This window comes from Paramormyrops kingsleyae, chromosome 24 (genome assembly GCF_048594095.1).
Source record: "Paramormyrops kingsleyae isolate MSU_618 chromosome 24, PKINGS_0.4, whole genome shotgun sequence".
Lineage (NCBI taxonomy): Eukaryota > Metazoa > Chordata > Actinopteri > Osteoglossiformes > Mormyridae > Paramormyrops > Paramormyrops kingsleyae.
The window spans coordinates 13,981,706-13,999,751 of record NC_132820.1 but is presented as its reverse complement, the minus strand read 5'-3'; the positions used below and the strand labels follow the sequence as shown (position 1 = coordinate 13,999,751).

Genomic DNA, 18,046 nt, shown 5'->3' with positions numbered 1-18,046 from the left:
CCCAGTCAGGTTTCATCATGCCTGTCAGTGTGATACCGATGGTAGTGATGACATCCGTGAATGCCCTGAATCACTGGCAGTGGCTATGCCCTCAGGCTCCGCCCAGTCAGATCTCCAGCCTCCTCCTCCCCCTAAAACAGCCGGCTGCTTATTGATGTCATGCAGGGCAGCAACTGAATGATAAACACTGTGATAATTGGGAGGCAAGGGCTGACCTCCTTCACATTTCTGTAATATATGCAGCTTCTCCATGTGCTGCTGTGCGGGAGTCAGCTACTGTGACTGACTTTCCTCCACTTTGATATATTGGTGTTGCTTAGTCTGCCAGTCCTCAAGTCAGCATTGTGGTCCCATGTCCCTCCAGGTGATCTTATGCGATATTACTTTCAAAGCACCATAATCAGGATGAGCGATTTATTTGATGTTGCCTTTAGAGTCCTTGGTGTTGGATTTCAGTTGGTTTCAGGGAGGTTTCTGTCTTTTGCCCAGTTCTGCCCCGTAATCCTCATCTGAGATTTTCTCACACAGAATGCAGCTCGTTTAACTGGATTGTCAGCTTTTTAGCCTCAATATGAAGCATAATATCGCATATGTAAAGATAACATCTCTTTCCCTACTGATCCCTTGATAAGCAAGCTGACTGCATTTCTGCAGTTGGTTTGTTCTCTGAAGGTCTTCAGTAAGGCCTGTGCTGGTATATGGGTTCTGTAAATTGTGGAACAAACTATCAGATGAGCAAAACGGAATCTAAAGGCTTTTTCTCAAATTCTTAAAACATGCGTATTATTTATATGGCTCTGTAAACATGAGGTGCCTGATAAGGCACTCAGGGAGATTGTTCAGGACACTGGGTTTACATGGCCTGGGTTTACTTAGCCATAACGATCTGGAGATGCTACCTGATGCACCATCTCTGGAGCTCCTCATACAGAATCATTGATTTGTCAGCCAGTAGCTAATGTAAACTGAAGCTTTTAGTGCAAGCAGTTTAGTATCCTCCTCTCTGCGAGATAGTAGACTTTTTCACAGCAGTGCCCCCTACCCACCATCAACGAGAACAGTGTTTGTGGATATGAACACAGTAAGCAGAATCTCTGTGGGTTCTCCTTCCGCAATACACATTGGTACTCTGAGGGTGCCTCTTCCTCAGTTCACCTTGGCACTCTGCAGGCTCCTCTTCCTCAGTACACCTTAGCACTCTGCAGGCTCCCCTTCCTCAGTACACCTTGGCTCTCTGTGGTTCCTCTTCCTCAGTTCACCTTGGCACTCTGCAGGCTCCTCTTCCTCAGTTCACCTTGGCACTCTGCAGGCTCCTCTTCCTCAGTTCACCTTGGCTCTCTGTGGTTCCTCTTCCTCAGTACACGTCAGCACTGGCCTATGATGGCGTAATGGTGATGGCGGAGGCTTTTCGGAGCCTGCGGCGGCAGAAGGTGGATCTTTCGCGCAGGGGCAATGCGGGTGACTGCTTGGCCAACCCGGCAGCACCGTGGAATCAGGGATTAGACATGGAGCGCACCCTGAAGCAGGTGAGCCACCAAGATCCAAGGTGATGGGCACATAGACAAAAGAATGTTTACAGGGCTTTGCTTTGTTCATGCTTGATTATATACAGCATGATTCTAAAAGAAGAACCATGTCAGTCTCGGCCAGTGAGAGCTAGCGGGATTCTAAGGAATCCTGCTGTGGGCAGCATTACAACTGACAGGAAGTGGATGCCTAAATTTCAGGATGAGACATAGCAGAATGGGGACACTTTCATTAGGCCTTGAACTCAGCAGGAATGATGAGATCCTCACTGTTTATTATTTGTTTATTAAAGGTTCGACTCCAAGGACTGACAGGAAATGTCCAATTTGACCATTACGGACGAAGGATCAACTACACAATGGACGTGTTTGAGCTGAAAAGCAATGGCCCCAGAAGGGTAAACCCCCTAAGTCCTCTCACCCAACCTGCCCGGGGGTTTATGGCACCGGTTTCGGTGGCTTTAATTCAGGGACTCCATCTCCAGAAACAGACAGTGGAATCATGGAGGGAATTATAGTTCCATGATGTGTATGTTGTATGTTCCTCCTTGCAGGGTCCTTATCCTAATCTGTCTCATGTCTCCAGATCGGCTACTGGAATGATGCTGACAAGCTGGTTCTGATCCAGAATGAAGCCTTACTTCCAAATGAGACATCTGGTCTGGAGAACAGGACCGTCATCGTCACCACCATCATGGTAAGACACCGCCATCCACATGGTTACTAAGCTAGGGGACTCCATGGTTGTGCTGGCTTCTCCGATCCGTGTTCCGGGTGCGTGGTCCCACAGGAGCCGCACTGCTAGGCTGCGTGACACTTTTTGCATTTTGTAAACATCACAAACATTCACCTGGAGGGAGCGGCCCAGTTTCTGGATAGCTGGAGGTCCAATCCGCTTGTGAAGCCCAACCAACAGTATGAGGCTCGGTATGGCCGCTGTGCTCGCTGGCGTGGGGTACAGTCTCGCCGCCGGATGCTGTCCCAGCTGTCGGACGCTGGCGTATACGTGTGTAGGAGGATGCTCAGCTGGACAGCGGCACCTCTCCTCCTCCGTCATCTCTGGACTTCCTGGCACTTTTTTCTGACACATTCTCAGTTTTTCACGCTGACTTTTAATGTTGCATATATTTAAGAGTCGATCTGTCTGAGATGCTCTCATTCATTTTCATTATTTTGAGTCTGCCTGTGATGTTGGGCATCAGGCAGCTCTGGGTGGCGTGTTGGGAGTAGATGCGATGGCGTGGAACTGAGCTGAGGGTGACCGCACCCCCTCGCTATCTGAATGAAAGCAGGGTGCTGCAAAAGCCGACCTCAGCGCCATCCTCCTTTTTTCAGCCCCTCGTGAGGAAGCCCTCGTTCAGAAACTGAGCCGGAATTGGACCGAGCCGCTCTAGCACCACTTGCTGAATTGGACCGCACCTGTACGTGTGCCCCCTGCAGGCAGAAAAGGGCATGTTCACTGCCCCGCCACCCAGGTGTGTGGCCGACCTTACACTCACATCGACCTGGAGGTCGGCTTGCCAAGTGTCTTCTTGGAGAATTTTTTTAATCCAAATTTTTAATGTTTTCACTCTGTCCTGTTTTTGGGGAGGAGCAGCAGAGCTGGAAGACATTTCACAATCGAAAAAATAAAAGAAGCAGGCATTCAAACTGCATTGGACAACTGGATTATACCATACAGTGCTCAACTGGCTTTTGTCTCAATTTCAAGCTGCGTACGGAAGCTTGCAGAGGACAAACAGTGTAAAGTGTGCACGTCATTGTGTTACAGCATCACCAAGTCTTAGTGCGCTGGCATTTCCCGCTCCTCGAGTCCGCCGCTCACCCCACTCCTGCCCCATCTCTCCCAGCTAAGCAATTTTTCTCAGAAGAGCCTCAGCAGTCCACTTAACAGGCACTTGTTTAAAGCCTTGAGGAGAACATCAGAATGTGCCCTTTAACTTTTCTTGAGTGAATCTGTACTAGCAGGGTGCATCGGTCAGAATTGCTGAAGAGGAAAAGTGCTCGTCCTACAGTCCCACAAGAGGCCTCACCCACAAAAGTGCCCCCTTTTTGCTGACTGGACTGAAATGTTGATCTCGGCCAGAGTGGCACTTGGAAAGGCTGTCCCCAGAAAGTCTCTGTGTCTCCAGAACCTCAGGATATGTGTCCTGAGCATCAGCAGCTGTCCAGTGTACTACATGCCCAAGTCTGTTCCACTTTAGTACTGAACTGATTGTGCTTTGGATCAGATACTTTTGTGGATGTGCTAGATTATATAGGACAGCATAGTGCAAACTAAAGTCACTATGCTCTGGCTTTGAGAATGTGCAGCTATACTTATAAATATTCAGCACCGTTTATTAATAAAGTGTAACCAGTGGAATTGCCTTTGTTTAGGATGTTGTGAGAATAGGCATAAGTTTGTAGGGAACAGAGTTGAGGCTGGGCAGCTTTTATGCTTTTGTGTTGTGTGTCAGGGTGGGGGGGGCGGGGTGCTGCTGACTGGACTCTTGGATCTTATGAGTTTCTATGAGCAAGGCTCATTCTATGAAGTCATAATCTCTGAAGCAATGATGTGTTGTAAATGGCGGTCACAGGGTCCTTTGTAACACTGTAACATACCAGTGTGAATGAACACAGATCTGCAAGGGCAGGTGTTAGTTAAATCTGAGTAATCCCGAGTAATCCACAATAGACAAGTGGTAAAATGGACCTTCAGCCAGGACAGTGCAGGAAGAAGCAGTGCTGTCATAACTCCTCCCCCACACATTGAATATTTATGGTTATAATGCTTTTACAAATGTGTTATAATTAGGGCTGTCAAAGTTAACGCGATAATAGCGTGTCAATGGCAATTCATTATAACGTAACTAATTTTTTTGATGCCATAGCGCGTGTTGAGTCGGATGGCAGCTCGGGAAAAATAATGAACAAAGAAAAATATATTTTGAATGGCAGGTTCAGCTTCAAAACTCAGTCAGATGGGTCCATCGACAAGACCAAAGATATTTGCAGTTACTGTCGATGTGAAATGAGCTACCACTGAAGTACATCTAGTCTTAAATACCATAACAGGCTGCGGCTCTTCTCAGAATGATAGACGCGTTCGCATTTTCATGTCGCAACATATTATGATAATAATAGTATTCCTTTAGCTATACGTGAATGAGGCGGCGCGCTTTTGTGATGTCTTAAATGCATAATTTACATCTTCCTCAAAGTTATTCTCTACGATAGTATGTCTTTGGTCAAATGGTATGCTTTCCAGAGTTTTCTTCAGTGTCCGAGATTGGATGTAGGCTTATTAAGTTTATTTGGATTCCTAATTCTTTCATATACTTTTCATAGTAAATCGTCACCACGCCTTCCCAAATCTTCATAAAATTACTATATTTTCTCCGATTTACTTATTATAGCCAGCTGATTTTGGATGGTGAGGTGGTGAAGACATTTTGCACTGCTCGATCGGTCAGTTACAACTAGTGAAGTGGAGAGTGAAGGGCAGACAACTGCAGAGCCAAACGAACTTGGGTGAGGGTGAAGACTATCACTATCGCTACAGCACAGAACAATATTGTGTTATTAGTCACCAAACGAACTCACCAAGCGTCACCTTTGCGCTGTTACGCATCCGAGTCAAATTGTTATTCTTTATTTTTTGTAAATACTTGAAGTTTTGTTTTTGTGTTAAATGCATATACCAATATCGCATTAAAGGTCGTATCTTAAACCTTCTTCTCTATCCATTGGGGCTCTTTGTAAATCTTGGGTCAGACATTTAGGATAAAATAGCTTTTTGCTTTAAAAAGGTTGCCAACCTCTGATCTATACTTAGTTATATGACTAAGTAATATGTAATATTTAGCAGGTCAACATGACGATCTGTTGTTGGGCTTGAGTTTTTCTTAAGTGATGAAGGGTTTCTGATGACCTTTGGGCAATCTTTGTTGTTGATTTTTTTTTGGTAATTGATTTCCAATAATAAATGCATACATTTGCATAAAGCAACTCTAATATTGATAAGAAAATGAACACCTGAAAAAAATCCCTTAATGGTAAATGTTGAATAAATTCATGATTTAATTTGCGAGTAATTTGTGATTAACTATGGACAGTTGTGCGATTAATCACGATTTAATTTTTTTATCTAGTTATAGTATAATGTTTTAATAATTGCATCTTTTTAAGCACAATACATCAAGGAGCTCTAATCTATCAGAATACGACTTTATTGCTGTATTTTCTCTGTATGTGTGGAGTAAATTCTGACTGAATATTCTGATGGTAAATGTGATTTTTGCCTTGTGCTTATACTGGACAGGTAGGTTGTCTTTGTTTTCACTTATTTATTGCCTCTCCTGGGCAAACAGTCCAGATTTCTCAGAAAAAGAAAAGATATAATTATCAGATCATCTTGTAATTTGAGCCCATTCTGAATATTGTCGATGCAATAAAGAGATGCTCAGTGGCTGAGTTTTCCTTGTGTGCTTTTCCCTTTGAGGACATATCCTGTTAAGGCTGCTGGCACGCATGCACATGCTAACATTTTGTCATGTATATAATTTTCTCTTTGACTGAGACTGAGATGTGAGCATAACCAAGAATGGATCCATCAGGGGAGCAGTTAGAGCTGAATGGATGGGGGGGCTGAGTTTTACTGGGGCAGGGTGGGACTGAAAGCAAACTATTCACGACTTAAGCCAATAAATACACATTTATTTGGGGGAGGCTAAAAATAACTTTGGGGCACTAAAGCCCCCCTAAAATAGGCCTAAGGATGCCCTTGGGGTCCATTATATATTACTCTGGCTTGTGTGTTTTTCCAAGATGTGGTTGTTAATGATCAGAACATTGTCCTGCTTTAGGTCTCTGTGTGGTCAGTGTGAGTGTGAGGTCTCTGTGTGGTCAGTGTGAGTGTGAGGTCTCTGTGTGGTCAGTGTGAGGTCTCTGTGTGGTCAGTGTGAGTGTGAGGTCTCTGTGTGGTCAGTGTGAGGTCTCTATGTGGTTGTCTGTGATCAGCATATGTTTACATGTGGTCCATGCCATCAAACGTGGTAGGTGTTTGAGGCTCTGTGTTGCAAGGATCCTTCAGGGTCAGTGTGTGGGCTTCTGTCTTTGTGCAGATGGTGTTTGATGGCTGCCTTCTTGTCATTGTAGTCACTTGAGGCAGTCAGCTTCTCCTCCATTCATTGCAGGAGGGCCCATACGTGATGCTGAAGAAGAACTGGGAGATGTTTGAGGGCAATGACCAGTATGAAGGATACTGTGTGGACCTCGCCTCTGAGATTGCCAAGCACATCGGTATCAAGTACAAGATCGCAATTGTGCCGGACGGGAAATACGGGGCTCGGGACCCTGAGACAAAGATCTGGAATGGCATGGTCGGGGAACTGGTGTATGGGGTAAGGGAGAGGTGTATGCGTATGCTGTAAAAATCTCCACAGATCAACAAGGCCCTAGAAAAACTCTGTGACAATCCCATAGGAGAGTGCTCATATACCAATAGTGTTACAATATTGGTGAAAAAACACCATCTCGTTTTCAGAGTATATCTATTTCAGTAACACTTTAGTTAAGGCCAAAGCATTGATAATACATAATACATATGGCTATAATGTGTTATGCCTTTTGATAAATATATATAGCTATGATTATAATGCTTTATAATAATAATAATGATTATTATTGACCCTGTGGGGAAATTATTTTTAAGCCTCCCTCAATTTGCTTTTTGTAGAGTAAGCTGTTGGGCAGCTACCTGTGGGGGTGCCCAGGGAACTGGGGGTTAGGGGCCTTGCTCAAGGACCCACAGACATGATGAGGCTGGGTTTGAACTGGTGACCTTGTGATTACAGGCACACAGGCTTAGCCCACTGAGCCACACACTGCCCCCAAAAATATATTTATAAATGTATTATTATATGGTATGAGTGTGTATATAAATTACTATAAACATGGCCTTAAGTAAAGTGTTACTGCTAATTTTACAGCAGTCGTGCTAGGAAAGATTTGAGCATACCAAGAGAATCTAGCTAGGAGTCAATTTGAAGAATCAATGGCATACATGTAGAGGAGCAGGGTATAAAGTATGAAGGTGAAGGGTAAAATGCATAGGAAAATATGGTAGAGTATGCTGGTATATGCTGTGTCAGATTGGGTACAGGGTATACAGCATGAGAGAGTAGGGTACAAAACATATGGGGGTATGGCATAGAGTAGGGCTATTCAAATCATGGTCCTCAAGGGCCGAGCACTGCTGATTTTCCAGCCTTCCTATACCTGTGAGCCAGGTGTGAAGCCTCTGGCCAATCAGAATCAGTAATTATTAAACTAATTACCTGGGAGAACTGAAAAGAAGGCCTGGATTTGGAATCAAGAGCCATATTTGAATGGGGGGGGGGGGGGGGGGGACATACAGTATGAGAGAATAGGGTATAAAGTAGAGGGGAGTAGGGTATAGAATATGAGAGTAGGGTAGTGTAAGAGCAGGGGGTTGGGGAGGAATGGAGTGCATGGCAATGGGTCTGCAGCTGCTTCATGCACTGCATGAAAGGTGGGGACAGTCAGTGTGGACGTCAGCCTTTCCCTATCTGGAGAGTGCAGCTCAAGTCCTCACCTAACAGCCGCATCCAAGAGCCAGCGTCTGCCTGAATCCTCCTTCTTCCCTCAGAGAGTGTCAGCCTGTCATAACAAAAGTTTAATTTCTTTCTTGGATTAATTTTAAGCTTTCAACAGCTGAGGCAAGGAGGAAAAAGCTCTTAAGTCGCTAACAAGTCATCTGGTTTGCAGATTTAAAAGGAGCCTTACGAGCTTGCAGACCTCCACAGCTGCACCCAATTTCCGTTTGGAATTTCAGGACTTATCACTCTCTGTCCCTACACCACTGCTCCATCACAGGCTATTAAATGAATCCCGTGGGATTAAAATGGTTCGTTTTAAAATTGCAAAGTGACGTTGCAACACAAAATGCAGAATGCAAAAAAAAAAAAACTAGTGGAAAAAGAATGAAAAGTGGTGAAAGTTGTTATGACCGCTCTGCTCTGTGGCTTATAAGCAGGTCAGTGGTCTTGCTGGGAGATAAAATGAAAGCAAGTAATTTCATAAAAAACTACAATTCCCATGGTGCAGTCATTGTGAAACTGCAAAAGAAAAAGCAAAACATTTTTGAAGACACATTTCAAATCTGTGGTAACAAGCAGCACGATAAGCAACTCGGTGAAAAATAAATGATTAATTATTAAATTAAAAATTATTAAATTAAGGACATTTTTGTCTATTAAAAATTACAGAGGTTGGCAAAAGGTTTCACCTTTAGCTTTTTTAAAGGTGAAACCTTTTGCAAACCTCTGTAATTGTTCATGATCAATTCAAATTTCTTCAGGCAAAAAGGGAACAGAAAAACATCTGAATAACATTTCTAATTATTTGTTCCCCAAAAGAAAGCAGAGATTGCTGTGGCCCCCTTGACCATCACCCTGGTGAGGGAGGAGGTCATCGACTTCTCCAAACCCTTCATGAGTCTGGGCATCTCCATCATGATCAAGAAGCCACAGAAGTCCAAGCCGGGTGTGTTCTCCTTCCTGGACCCACTAGCCTATGAGATCTGGATGTGCATCGTCTTCGCCTACATCGGTGTCAGCGTGGTGCTGTTCCTGGTTAGCCGCTTCAGCCCCTATGAGTGGCACACGGAGGAGCCTGAGGATGGTGCAGATGGACTACCCAGTGACCAGCCGCCAAATGAGTTTGGCATCTTCAACAGCCTCTGGTTCTCCCTGGGGGCCTTCATGCAACAGGGCTGTGACATTTCGCCCAGGTGGGTGGTCCTGAAAAGACCTCCAGTTTAGCTTTCTGCCCCTTAAGGCATGGTCCGAGCCAAAGAAAGTCCTGGAAAACCCCACACCTTCTCATTTATACCATACAAATCCTTTCAAGTGGCATCCTGATGCCTTCAATTGCTAGTTAGTCTTCCATTACTATAACTTTCTTGTGGGTACAACAGCTGAGCCTATTGTGGCCTTGAACGTACAACCTTTTAGTCAATTTCTGGTCTTGGTTTGATTTTTACAAAGTTTGAACTTTTTAGTCCGATGTGTCTTGTCACCTCAGCTTAATTCAGATACCCACCATCAGTGAGAGGAATTGGCCTTTCCTCCCAATTAGGGCTTCTTTTGTAATTAGTTACATATTCCTTCAATTCCAGCCAGGAGTTGAGCCCATTGGCTGTCACTCCACTGAGCCCACACTGTCATAGTTCACACATCATCAGAATGAACAAACAGCAAACTGAATGATGGCACATGATCAAGGTCTAAGGGTAATAACACATAGTCAATAATAGCAGACTGAGATTATTTGTTATGTGTTCTGGAAGGTCACTTCTTAACACAAAGCAGAAATGTTCTTCCACTCATCTATCCGCATGGTAACCAGCAGTTTGTTTTTTCCCGTTTATAGACTTTGATCCCTATCCTGAGCAGTAGGCTGAATTTGCACAACATATTCAGAATATCAAGACAAGCAAAGAAACTCATTCAAATCTATATATGAGATCATTAGACAAAAGCAAATTTTGTTGGCTTTGTTAAGACCGTAAATTTTGCTGTAAAGTGTTTCTGCAATCTGCTGAATATTTTACGCTAATCATTAACGGTATAGCTGTCATTTTGTGTTATAATGTACAAATATTACCTGTGTGTGTGTGTGTGTGAGAGAGAGATTGTGTGTGTATACATGAGTGTGCTCTATCTGTGCCAGCCTCAGTGTCTCCCTTAGCTTCTTCATGCTTCTTGCTGGATGGTCACGTGACAAGATCTGCAGTCATGTCCAAAGTCACATCATGACTACATCCCTTTGTCCTATACAACTTTCCATTTGTCCTGCTTTTCCAATATGCTTTGGGTGGGTGGGTGGGTGGGTGTTGACCTAAAGCTGGAGATACGGGGTGAGGGGATGGTACCTTGCCCATCTCATGGTGAGCAAATAATTGTCAACATCCATATCTGTCGCACGAGTCAGACACTACAGCAGATCCATCGTTGTGTCCCGCCGGTCCGTAGCCCTTGGGGGTGGGGGGGCGTCGTCTCTGTGTAGCACACCCCGCTTCACCCGTCACGCTCGTAACAGCGGAGGCCTCGCCTCTCTCGGTTCCTTTAAACAAAGAAAGACTGTATTTTTCAGCCCCCCAGAAAAGTGGCTCATCACGTGACAGGACTCAGCACCGCGCCAGGACTCCAAAGGTACTTAGAATGCTATCAAAATAATGGTGCCCCTCAGCCCTGGCATTGGCCGGATGCTGCAGAGGACCCATGATTTTGATGCAGTCATAGTAGACCTCTATTTTTATCCTATTTGCTTTGTAGAGCCATAAGGATTCATACTTTTATTGGAATGATAAGGAATCACATATAATGTTGTATCTTGAAAGGAAGGAAAATTGCCCTTGGACATGTTCTGCTTACCTACCAGAGAGCAGGGTTAAGGTTTGGGTTAGGTTTAGGGTTAGTGTCTGTCCTGGCTGTCATCACAGTGATGGTCTGAGGAATGGCTCACTAATGCTTGAGCCACAATACTGTAGGTGTACACTCATTCTCACTCAGGTAAAAGAGACCACTACTCCTGAAGAGTTTGGTGGAATTCCCTGTGTTTGTCGTAATTTCGTCTCCATGGTAATCACATTACATTATAATTCAATGAGGACACTCCTGTACAATGCAAATGACCTCATGGCCTGCAGGAGTTGAACAGGATGATGTGTGATTGCAGTTTTGTCTGCATACAAAGCATTTATGGTCTAATTTTGTGTCTATATGGATGTAAATGTATGAAGCTGACTTCACTTCTGAAATTCAGTCTGATTGGGTTTATTCAGTCAGCAGTTGCATCTAAAACCCCAAAAGCCTCCACGTAAAAGAACTCATTTCAGGTGATTTCATGCAATGACAAATTTAACACTCCTGGTTTTTTTTCACACTCCGTGGCCTATGGGCAGGGGTTGACCGTAATCACCCTGGAATGAAAATGTAGAAACACCTCAGTGGGACACAGACCTTGATTGTGTCTGGCTTGGGGCATAACAGAGCTGATTTCCTGCTATTACAGTGGGATACGGTAGCAGCCCTTGGAATGGAGTGAGAGTAGCGTGGACCATGCATCAGATTTACTCCAAGCATTTGACGGTCGGCTCTGTTAGTCGATGGCTCTTTTTGCACTCTTGCACTATTATGCTCTTTCTCAACCTGTCTCTCACCTGAACAGAGTGGATCAGTGATAGTAAGCAGGCTGCTCCCAGTGAGGGGCTCCACGACTGAGTGCTAACATCAGCTAAATCCTCTCCAAAGCCTGCCATCCCACTGCTTTTTTAAATTATACTTCAAATGATTATATTACTTCACTGTTTCACCTGGTCCAGATGTCCAGGTTCTTGTGTTTCTGATAAAGTTGTTCTGGTTTCGTCCATCGGTTCGCTGGTTGGGATTTTGAAGTCCTGATGCAATTCTTCTGATTTGGTTGCTGTAACCCTGGTTCCTTTTCAAAGTTTGTGCATTATGGACCAGTTATTTATTGTACGTGTTCTTATTCTATCAAAGGGGATTCAGGTCTGTCTGGACACTCAACAATGTTAAGCAGATTTTCACTAGATTTTTACCAACTCCGAATTTCAGAAATGCTAACCATTTTACTGTGTATATTCTGTAAGCAAAGCACAGCTATTCTCTCTCTGAACAAAAGAAGGAGTGCAATGTGCTGCAGAGATTTCAGTCCCACCTGTTGTACTTCTCCTCCTTCAGTTTCTTTGAACAGCAGTTTATTTATGTTTTGACAGCCTAGGGTTGAGTTTCGACATTGTCCACTTCTTGTAAGATTCTCTGGCCTGGCCTGAGCTCACATGCTCACACCAAAGAAACACAATGTCCAGCTCTTGTTCTTTTTCATTTCCTTGGAGCATGTAAGGTGTTGCTTAACTCTCCAACTTGCGGCACTTTAGAGGTCACAGAATCATGTTGTAGCACAACTGTTCATCCATGTGGCTGCTATACAGTTCAGCTAATACAGTGACCTGGCTGACTGGATTACACTGAGCCAGGCGCTGTGTTCGACTGGTACCTTATAGCTCCACTGAACCACCTCTTTCCCCCCGTACTCTCACAGGTCCCTCTCTGGCCGCATCGTGGGTGGGGTCTGGTGGTTCTTCACCCTCATCATCATCTCTTCCTACACCGCCAACCTAGCTGCCTTCCTCACAGTCGAGAGGATGGTGTCCCCCATAGAAAGTGCGGAGGATCTGGCCAAGCAGACAGACATTGCTTACGGGACGCTGGACTCAGGGTCCACAAAAGAATTCTTCAGGGTGAGTGGCTCCACTTAAGAACATGGGAGCTGTGAGCTGAATAGGCTGAACATGTTGAAAATGTTTGCACATCCTTGCTTTTGCCCTTGTTTTACGCAGGGTGAGGTTCACACCTTTGTGTGTGAGAGATAAGGCCGAGAAGAAACACATCTTTCACGCACAGACTGAAAATCTCGATAAAATATAGCATAATGTCTGGCCCAATAAGGAACAGGCTGGGGATTGGCTTTGAAGCCAAGCATCCTTGGTCTATTTGCTGTGCTGAGGCTGTCGTGACCTCTGAACTGTCCCAGTGATCCTGCAGACGCAGTGATACATCAGCAAGCAAATGTGTTTCTGTGACACAGCAAGTGTAAAAAAAAAAAAAATGCAAGGGAGTGATGGGATGATGAAGGGAAAAAGAGAGAAAGGTGAGGGGGCTTTGGACTCCTTGTAAGAGTAAAGGCTCAACTGATCCCAGGACGGACAGCAGGCTGCTCATCGGTGGCGCTTTCACAACCTGTACCACAGGTGTGGAGCCTCATCAGACAGAAATATGCCTTCGTTGGGCCTGTAGCTGGAAGAAATGAGGGGGAAGCTCATATTTAGCCAAGACTGGACTCATGAGTCATAACCAGGATGTCCATGTATTAAGAGACGAGTTAAACATCCACACTGGAGATATTAAATACATCAAAGTATGTTAGCAATATCGTAAAATACATCTTCGATCATCAGCAGAGTAATGACTATTTAAAAAAATATATATGTACCTGTAAAAAAGGCTTGTTCCCCCATCACAGAGATCAAAGATTGCTGTATATGAGAAGATGTGGAGCTACATGAAGTCCGCGGAGCCCACGGTGTTTACCAAGACGACAGCGGAGGGCGTGGCCCGTGTGCGCAAGTCCAAAGGGAAGTACGCCTTCCTGCTGGAGTCCACCATGAACGAGTATACAGAGCAGCGCAAGCCCTGCGACACCATGAAGGTCGGGGGCAACCTGGACTCCAAGGGCTACGGCGTGGCCACGCCCAAGGGCTCACAGTTAAGGTGGGTGGAATAGTGTAACAATATGGCAGCGTGTTGTTATGGTATTCCACCTTCCCTGATGTGCCTTCTGTTTCACCAAGCTCCCGTCGCATTGTGCTGTGAGCGAGTGTGTAAACCTATGTGCGCGTGAGTCTTTGAGTGAGTGAAAGTGTCTGTGAGTGTCACGGTGTGTGTGAGTGATTGTGTGTGTGTGTGAGTGTCATAGTGTGTGTGGGTGCTTGTGTGTGTCTGTGAGTCTCGTGGTGTATGTGAGTGCATCTGTGTGTCTGTGAGTATCGTGGTGTGTGTGCGTGCTTCTGTGTGTCTGTGAGTGTCTCGGTGTGCATGAGTGCTTGTGTGTGTCTAAGTGTCTCAGTGTATATGAGTGCTTGTGTGTGTCTGTGAGTGTTGTGGTGTTTGTGAGTGTCTTGGTGTCTGTAAGTGCTTTTGTGTGACTGAGTATCGCAATGTGTTTGAGTGGTTATGTGTGTGTGTGTGTGAATGAGTATATTGGTGTTTGTCTTCACATTCCCACTCTCTACAGAACATTACAAAGGTAATCATGCATTTACTTTGAATTTACTTTTTATAACAAAAGTGTTATGAATTTTGTAAGGACAGCTTCTCTTCTACAAATGGTTTCACACTGTCAATCCGTGTGAAAAAGAAACAGCACCGTCTGACTCTGTACTCTAACCAGCCAGGTAAAGCTTGGCTGACCCTGTGGACCTCAACTGATCTTTATCTGCTTGCATGTAGCATCACTGATTTTCATCCACCAACAAATCAGATTTGACCAATCCCCTCAAGCATAATAAAACTTCTATGTCAGTGAGTCAGGATCAGCCAATCACGTCGAGCGTCATTTATGCTTCTGTGTCAGCGAATCAGATTTATTCAATCCCCTCGAGTGTCATTAAAGGTTGTATGTCAGCAAATCAGGTTTAGCCAATACCCTTGAGCAGCATTAATACTTCAATATCAGCGAATTAGGGTTAGTCAATCTCCTGAAGCATTACTGAAGTTCTGGTACCTACTATGGTAACTTCTAACACATTTGCTAGACTGGATGTTGAGGTCTGAACCATATTTAATATCATCTGCCCAGGGCCCACTGAAGTATCCATCAACAAGCATCAGCAATGGAGGAGGTCCAAGACACAGCATTGATATAAGTTGCTCACTAGACAAAGGACAGATATGTCATTACTGTCAGTTTGCTAAAACATCTTAATGTTTAACTCGGCAACAACACATTCTGTTTTTTCTTAACACAAACAGCATTGCTATTGTAATAATGTTATTTCCAAAACCTTCTATCCCTTAAGCACACTCCCTGATAATGATCACACAGAAGCACACAGAAGAAAGATACCTGATTACTGTCTTTGGGTTTGCCTCAAATTTTGCTCATCCAAAACTTATTTTTTTCTGGAGGAGAAGATCCTTCACTGTGTGATGACTCCCACTACTGGCCAAACAGGGAATAACATTGTTTTGTCCCTGGTTTCCCCAGAGCCCAAAATTATGTCACACTCAGATGGTGACTGTTATTCTACACAATAACCATTTGATTTAGATTTTTTTTCTGCCTGAATGCTGTTATTTCTGTTGCTAAATGATCTTGAGAAGGCTTGCCATTCACTCCGAAAAACCCTCTCTCTGAAAGACAGTTGCTATGTGGCCTCTACTGTTGCTAGTCAAGGGAAGTTAAAATAAAAACTCTGAGCTGGAAATATGTTTCAAATGAACAGTTACCCTCACATGTAGGCTTGTATCCCTAAGGGCTCCGCATCATGGTTACAATGTCAATGTGAAAAGTAAATGAGAGAGGGGGGAGTATGATGACTGGGTGTCATTGGAATGAGGTGACCAGGCGAGAGAGGTTTATTCGGAGTGGGGGTGAGCAAGCCACCCCCCTCCACCCTCCTATGATCACATTCTGACAAATATGTTTTATCGTTTCAAGAAGTGCTGTTAACCTCGCAGTATTAAAACTGAACGAACAAGGACTGTTGGACAAATTGAAAAACAAATGGTGGTACGACAAGGGCGAGTGTGGCAGCGGCGGAGGCGGTGAGAAGGTTAGCCTGCACGTCACCGAGCGCGGGTAAACAGTGAACGCGGTAACGGGGGCATCTGCCGTGACTTGGCCCTTGCAGACGCCCGTGCCCCCTGAACAGAGGGCGCGCGGCCCGCCCGGGGGACAGCAGTCACTTTCAAAGCAGGAGTATTGCAACCGTGTGTTTCCATTACAGTGGGGGGTGGGATCCTTAGCTGGACTGAAGGATGCGTCCTTCTTTCGGTGCCTTTCAGAAATATATCGATAACTTTGGGTTCACCGTTCATCTGAGTTCCCGGATATGTCACGGCAGCATGCGCCCGTCACCGAAAGCGATGGAGCCCCCCAACCCCCCCAACACACAGCGGTCTGTGGTGCTCTGGCTGGACTGGGGCCAGGGCCTACGCTCCATCGCTTTCAACCACAGATGCTGTGTTGGCTTTTAGACTGAATAACATAAAATAACATGACCTATGATGTTATTTATGTTATTTTCCACCTGGCGAAGAACCCCCGTAAACCTTGCCGTTTTGAAACTGAGTGAATCAGGCGTCTTAGGCAAGCTGAAAAACAAATGGTGGTACGATAAGGGCGAGTGTGGACCCAAGGACTCAGGAAGTAAGGTCAGTCCCCTCCAAGCATAACCTCTTTCCACTGATGTCACAGCACACAAGAGGCCGGAGGGCAGCGTGTGAGAGAGAGAGAGACAGAAAGAGAACAGGGAAGGCAGACAGACAGCGAGTGTGACGTGTGATAGCGCAGCCAGGGCAGGAGCAGGACACATGGGGCTGCCACATGGTGGCGCTCTATCGCCTGTAACTTGAAATCTGAGCACTCATAACTTCCTGTAGTCCAGGTCACTGGGTTTCTCTGCACAGATATTAGGGCTCATTGGTTACCATTAAGGAAGAAGTCATGACTATACAAAGAGATCACAGTGTGGCTGATCAGTTGGTCGCCATCCCTAATTGTAAGTCGCAGACAGAGCGACCATCTTTCGCAAAACACCACCAAAGGTGACAGTGACAGGAGAATTAGGGGAGACAGGCTGGCTTTTTAGCAAGTAACCGTGCTGCTCGGAAATATTGCTCGTGTGCCGCATGTGTGCAGGGCGGAGTCTCGCTAACCCTGACCCCGCTGTCCTTCTCCACCCCCAGGACAAGAGCTCCCAGGCCCTGAGCCTGAGCAACGTGGCTGGAGTGTTCTACATTCTGGTCGGGGGCCTGGGGCTGGCCATGCTGGTAGCCCTCATCGAGTTCTGCTACAAGTCCCGCAACGAGGCCAAGCGCATGAAGGTGGACCTGGCAGAACCCACCCCCTCTCCCAGTGTCCCCCCCAGCCCCACCCACAGCAGCCAGGGCCTAGCCCCGTATAGAGAAAGCTACCGCCCGCAGGCTGACGAGGGCGTTAAGATCTAGGGGTAGGACTTAGGGTCTCATGTGCTTGTTGGGCTGCTGTCATTTCTGTGCCTCCAGCATCTTGTTTGACTGCCGGTAAAAGCTTCTTCTGTTATTCCTGTTATTACTGTCGTTTGCGTTTTGCTTTCGTCTTCGTTCATACGTGCTTCCGGGCCGGCTGCGCCGCCTCTTAAAGGTCAGCAGGGTGCACGCTCAGCAGTCTGTCGGCTTGGCCCTTCAGTTCTGAGCGGGATCGGTGGGAGGACTGAGCTGATTCTGCTTCAGCTGGCAGAGGCAGAACATGACGGGTATTGGTCACCACTCACCTGGAGATAGCAAGATCATGCTGATGGTCAGGCCATGACAGCACACTTAGCCCACTAAAGCACAGATCATGTGACCTCACTGTCAAATCAGTATCATCAGCCTACAAGGACCCAAACTCTGGGTATGGAGAGGACAGCAGCTTCACAAAGGAGATGTAGACTGTCAATAATTTAGCCTCACAGTCCAATCACTGTCCTGAACTGATGCCTTAGTGAGGTTAAAAGTTATATTATCTGTTAGATTTATCCTAATAATGTATGTTCTGCTTATTTGAACAGTAATATTACACTTGTTAGAAGGTTGTAAATAATTTATGAAACAATATAACATACTTCCGTGACCCTGACCAGCGTTTAGAACACAGATGGATGGATGGAAAACAACAGGAATGTTGGG

The 18,046-nt window shown here is 45.4% G+C and overlaps 1 protein-coding gene across 8 annotated transcripts in view; it reads left to right on the top strand.

The window, feature by feature from the left end:
- The window catches only part of LOC111854368 (glutamate receptor 4-like), a 41,254-nt gene that overhangs the window by 20,994 nt on the left and 2,214 nt on the right, over window positions 1–18,046 (top strand). Inside the window, exons 7-16 of one of the 8 annotated variants that reach the window (XR_002840661.2) lie at window positions 1,359–1,526; window positions 1,820–1,924; window positions 2,113–2,223; window positions 6,704–6,910; window positions 8,948–9,321; window positions 12,657–12,855; window positions 13,638–13,885; window positions 15,834–15,948; window positions 16,435–16,549; window positions 17,084–17,213. Coding sequence is in view for 6 of the 8 variants with exons in the window: in XM_023832259.2 (XP_023688027.1) it covers window positions 1,359–1,526; window positions 1,820–1,924; window positions 2,113–2,223; window positions 6,704–6,910; window positions 8,948–9,321; window positions 12,657–12,855; window positions 13,638–13,885; window positions 16,435–16,549; window positions 17,084–17,344 (1,788 nt within the window). In the remaining 2 variants the exon portion in view is untranslated. Of the gene's footprint in view, window positions 1–1,358; window positions 1,527–1,819; window positions 1,925–2,112; window positions 2,224–2,861; window positions 3,987–6,703; window positions 6,911–8,947; window positions 9,322–12,656; window positions 12,856–13,637; window positions 13,886–15,833; window positions 15,949–16,434; window positions 17,347–18,046 lie in introns of those variants that run through there. The other 7 variants (XM_023832257.2, XM_023832256.2, XM_023832259.2 and 4 more) reach the window with 7 other exon arrangements.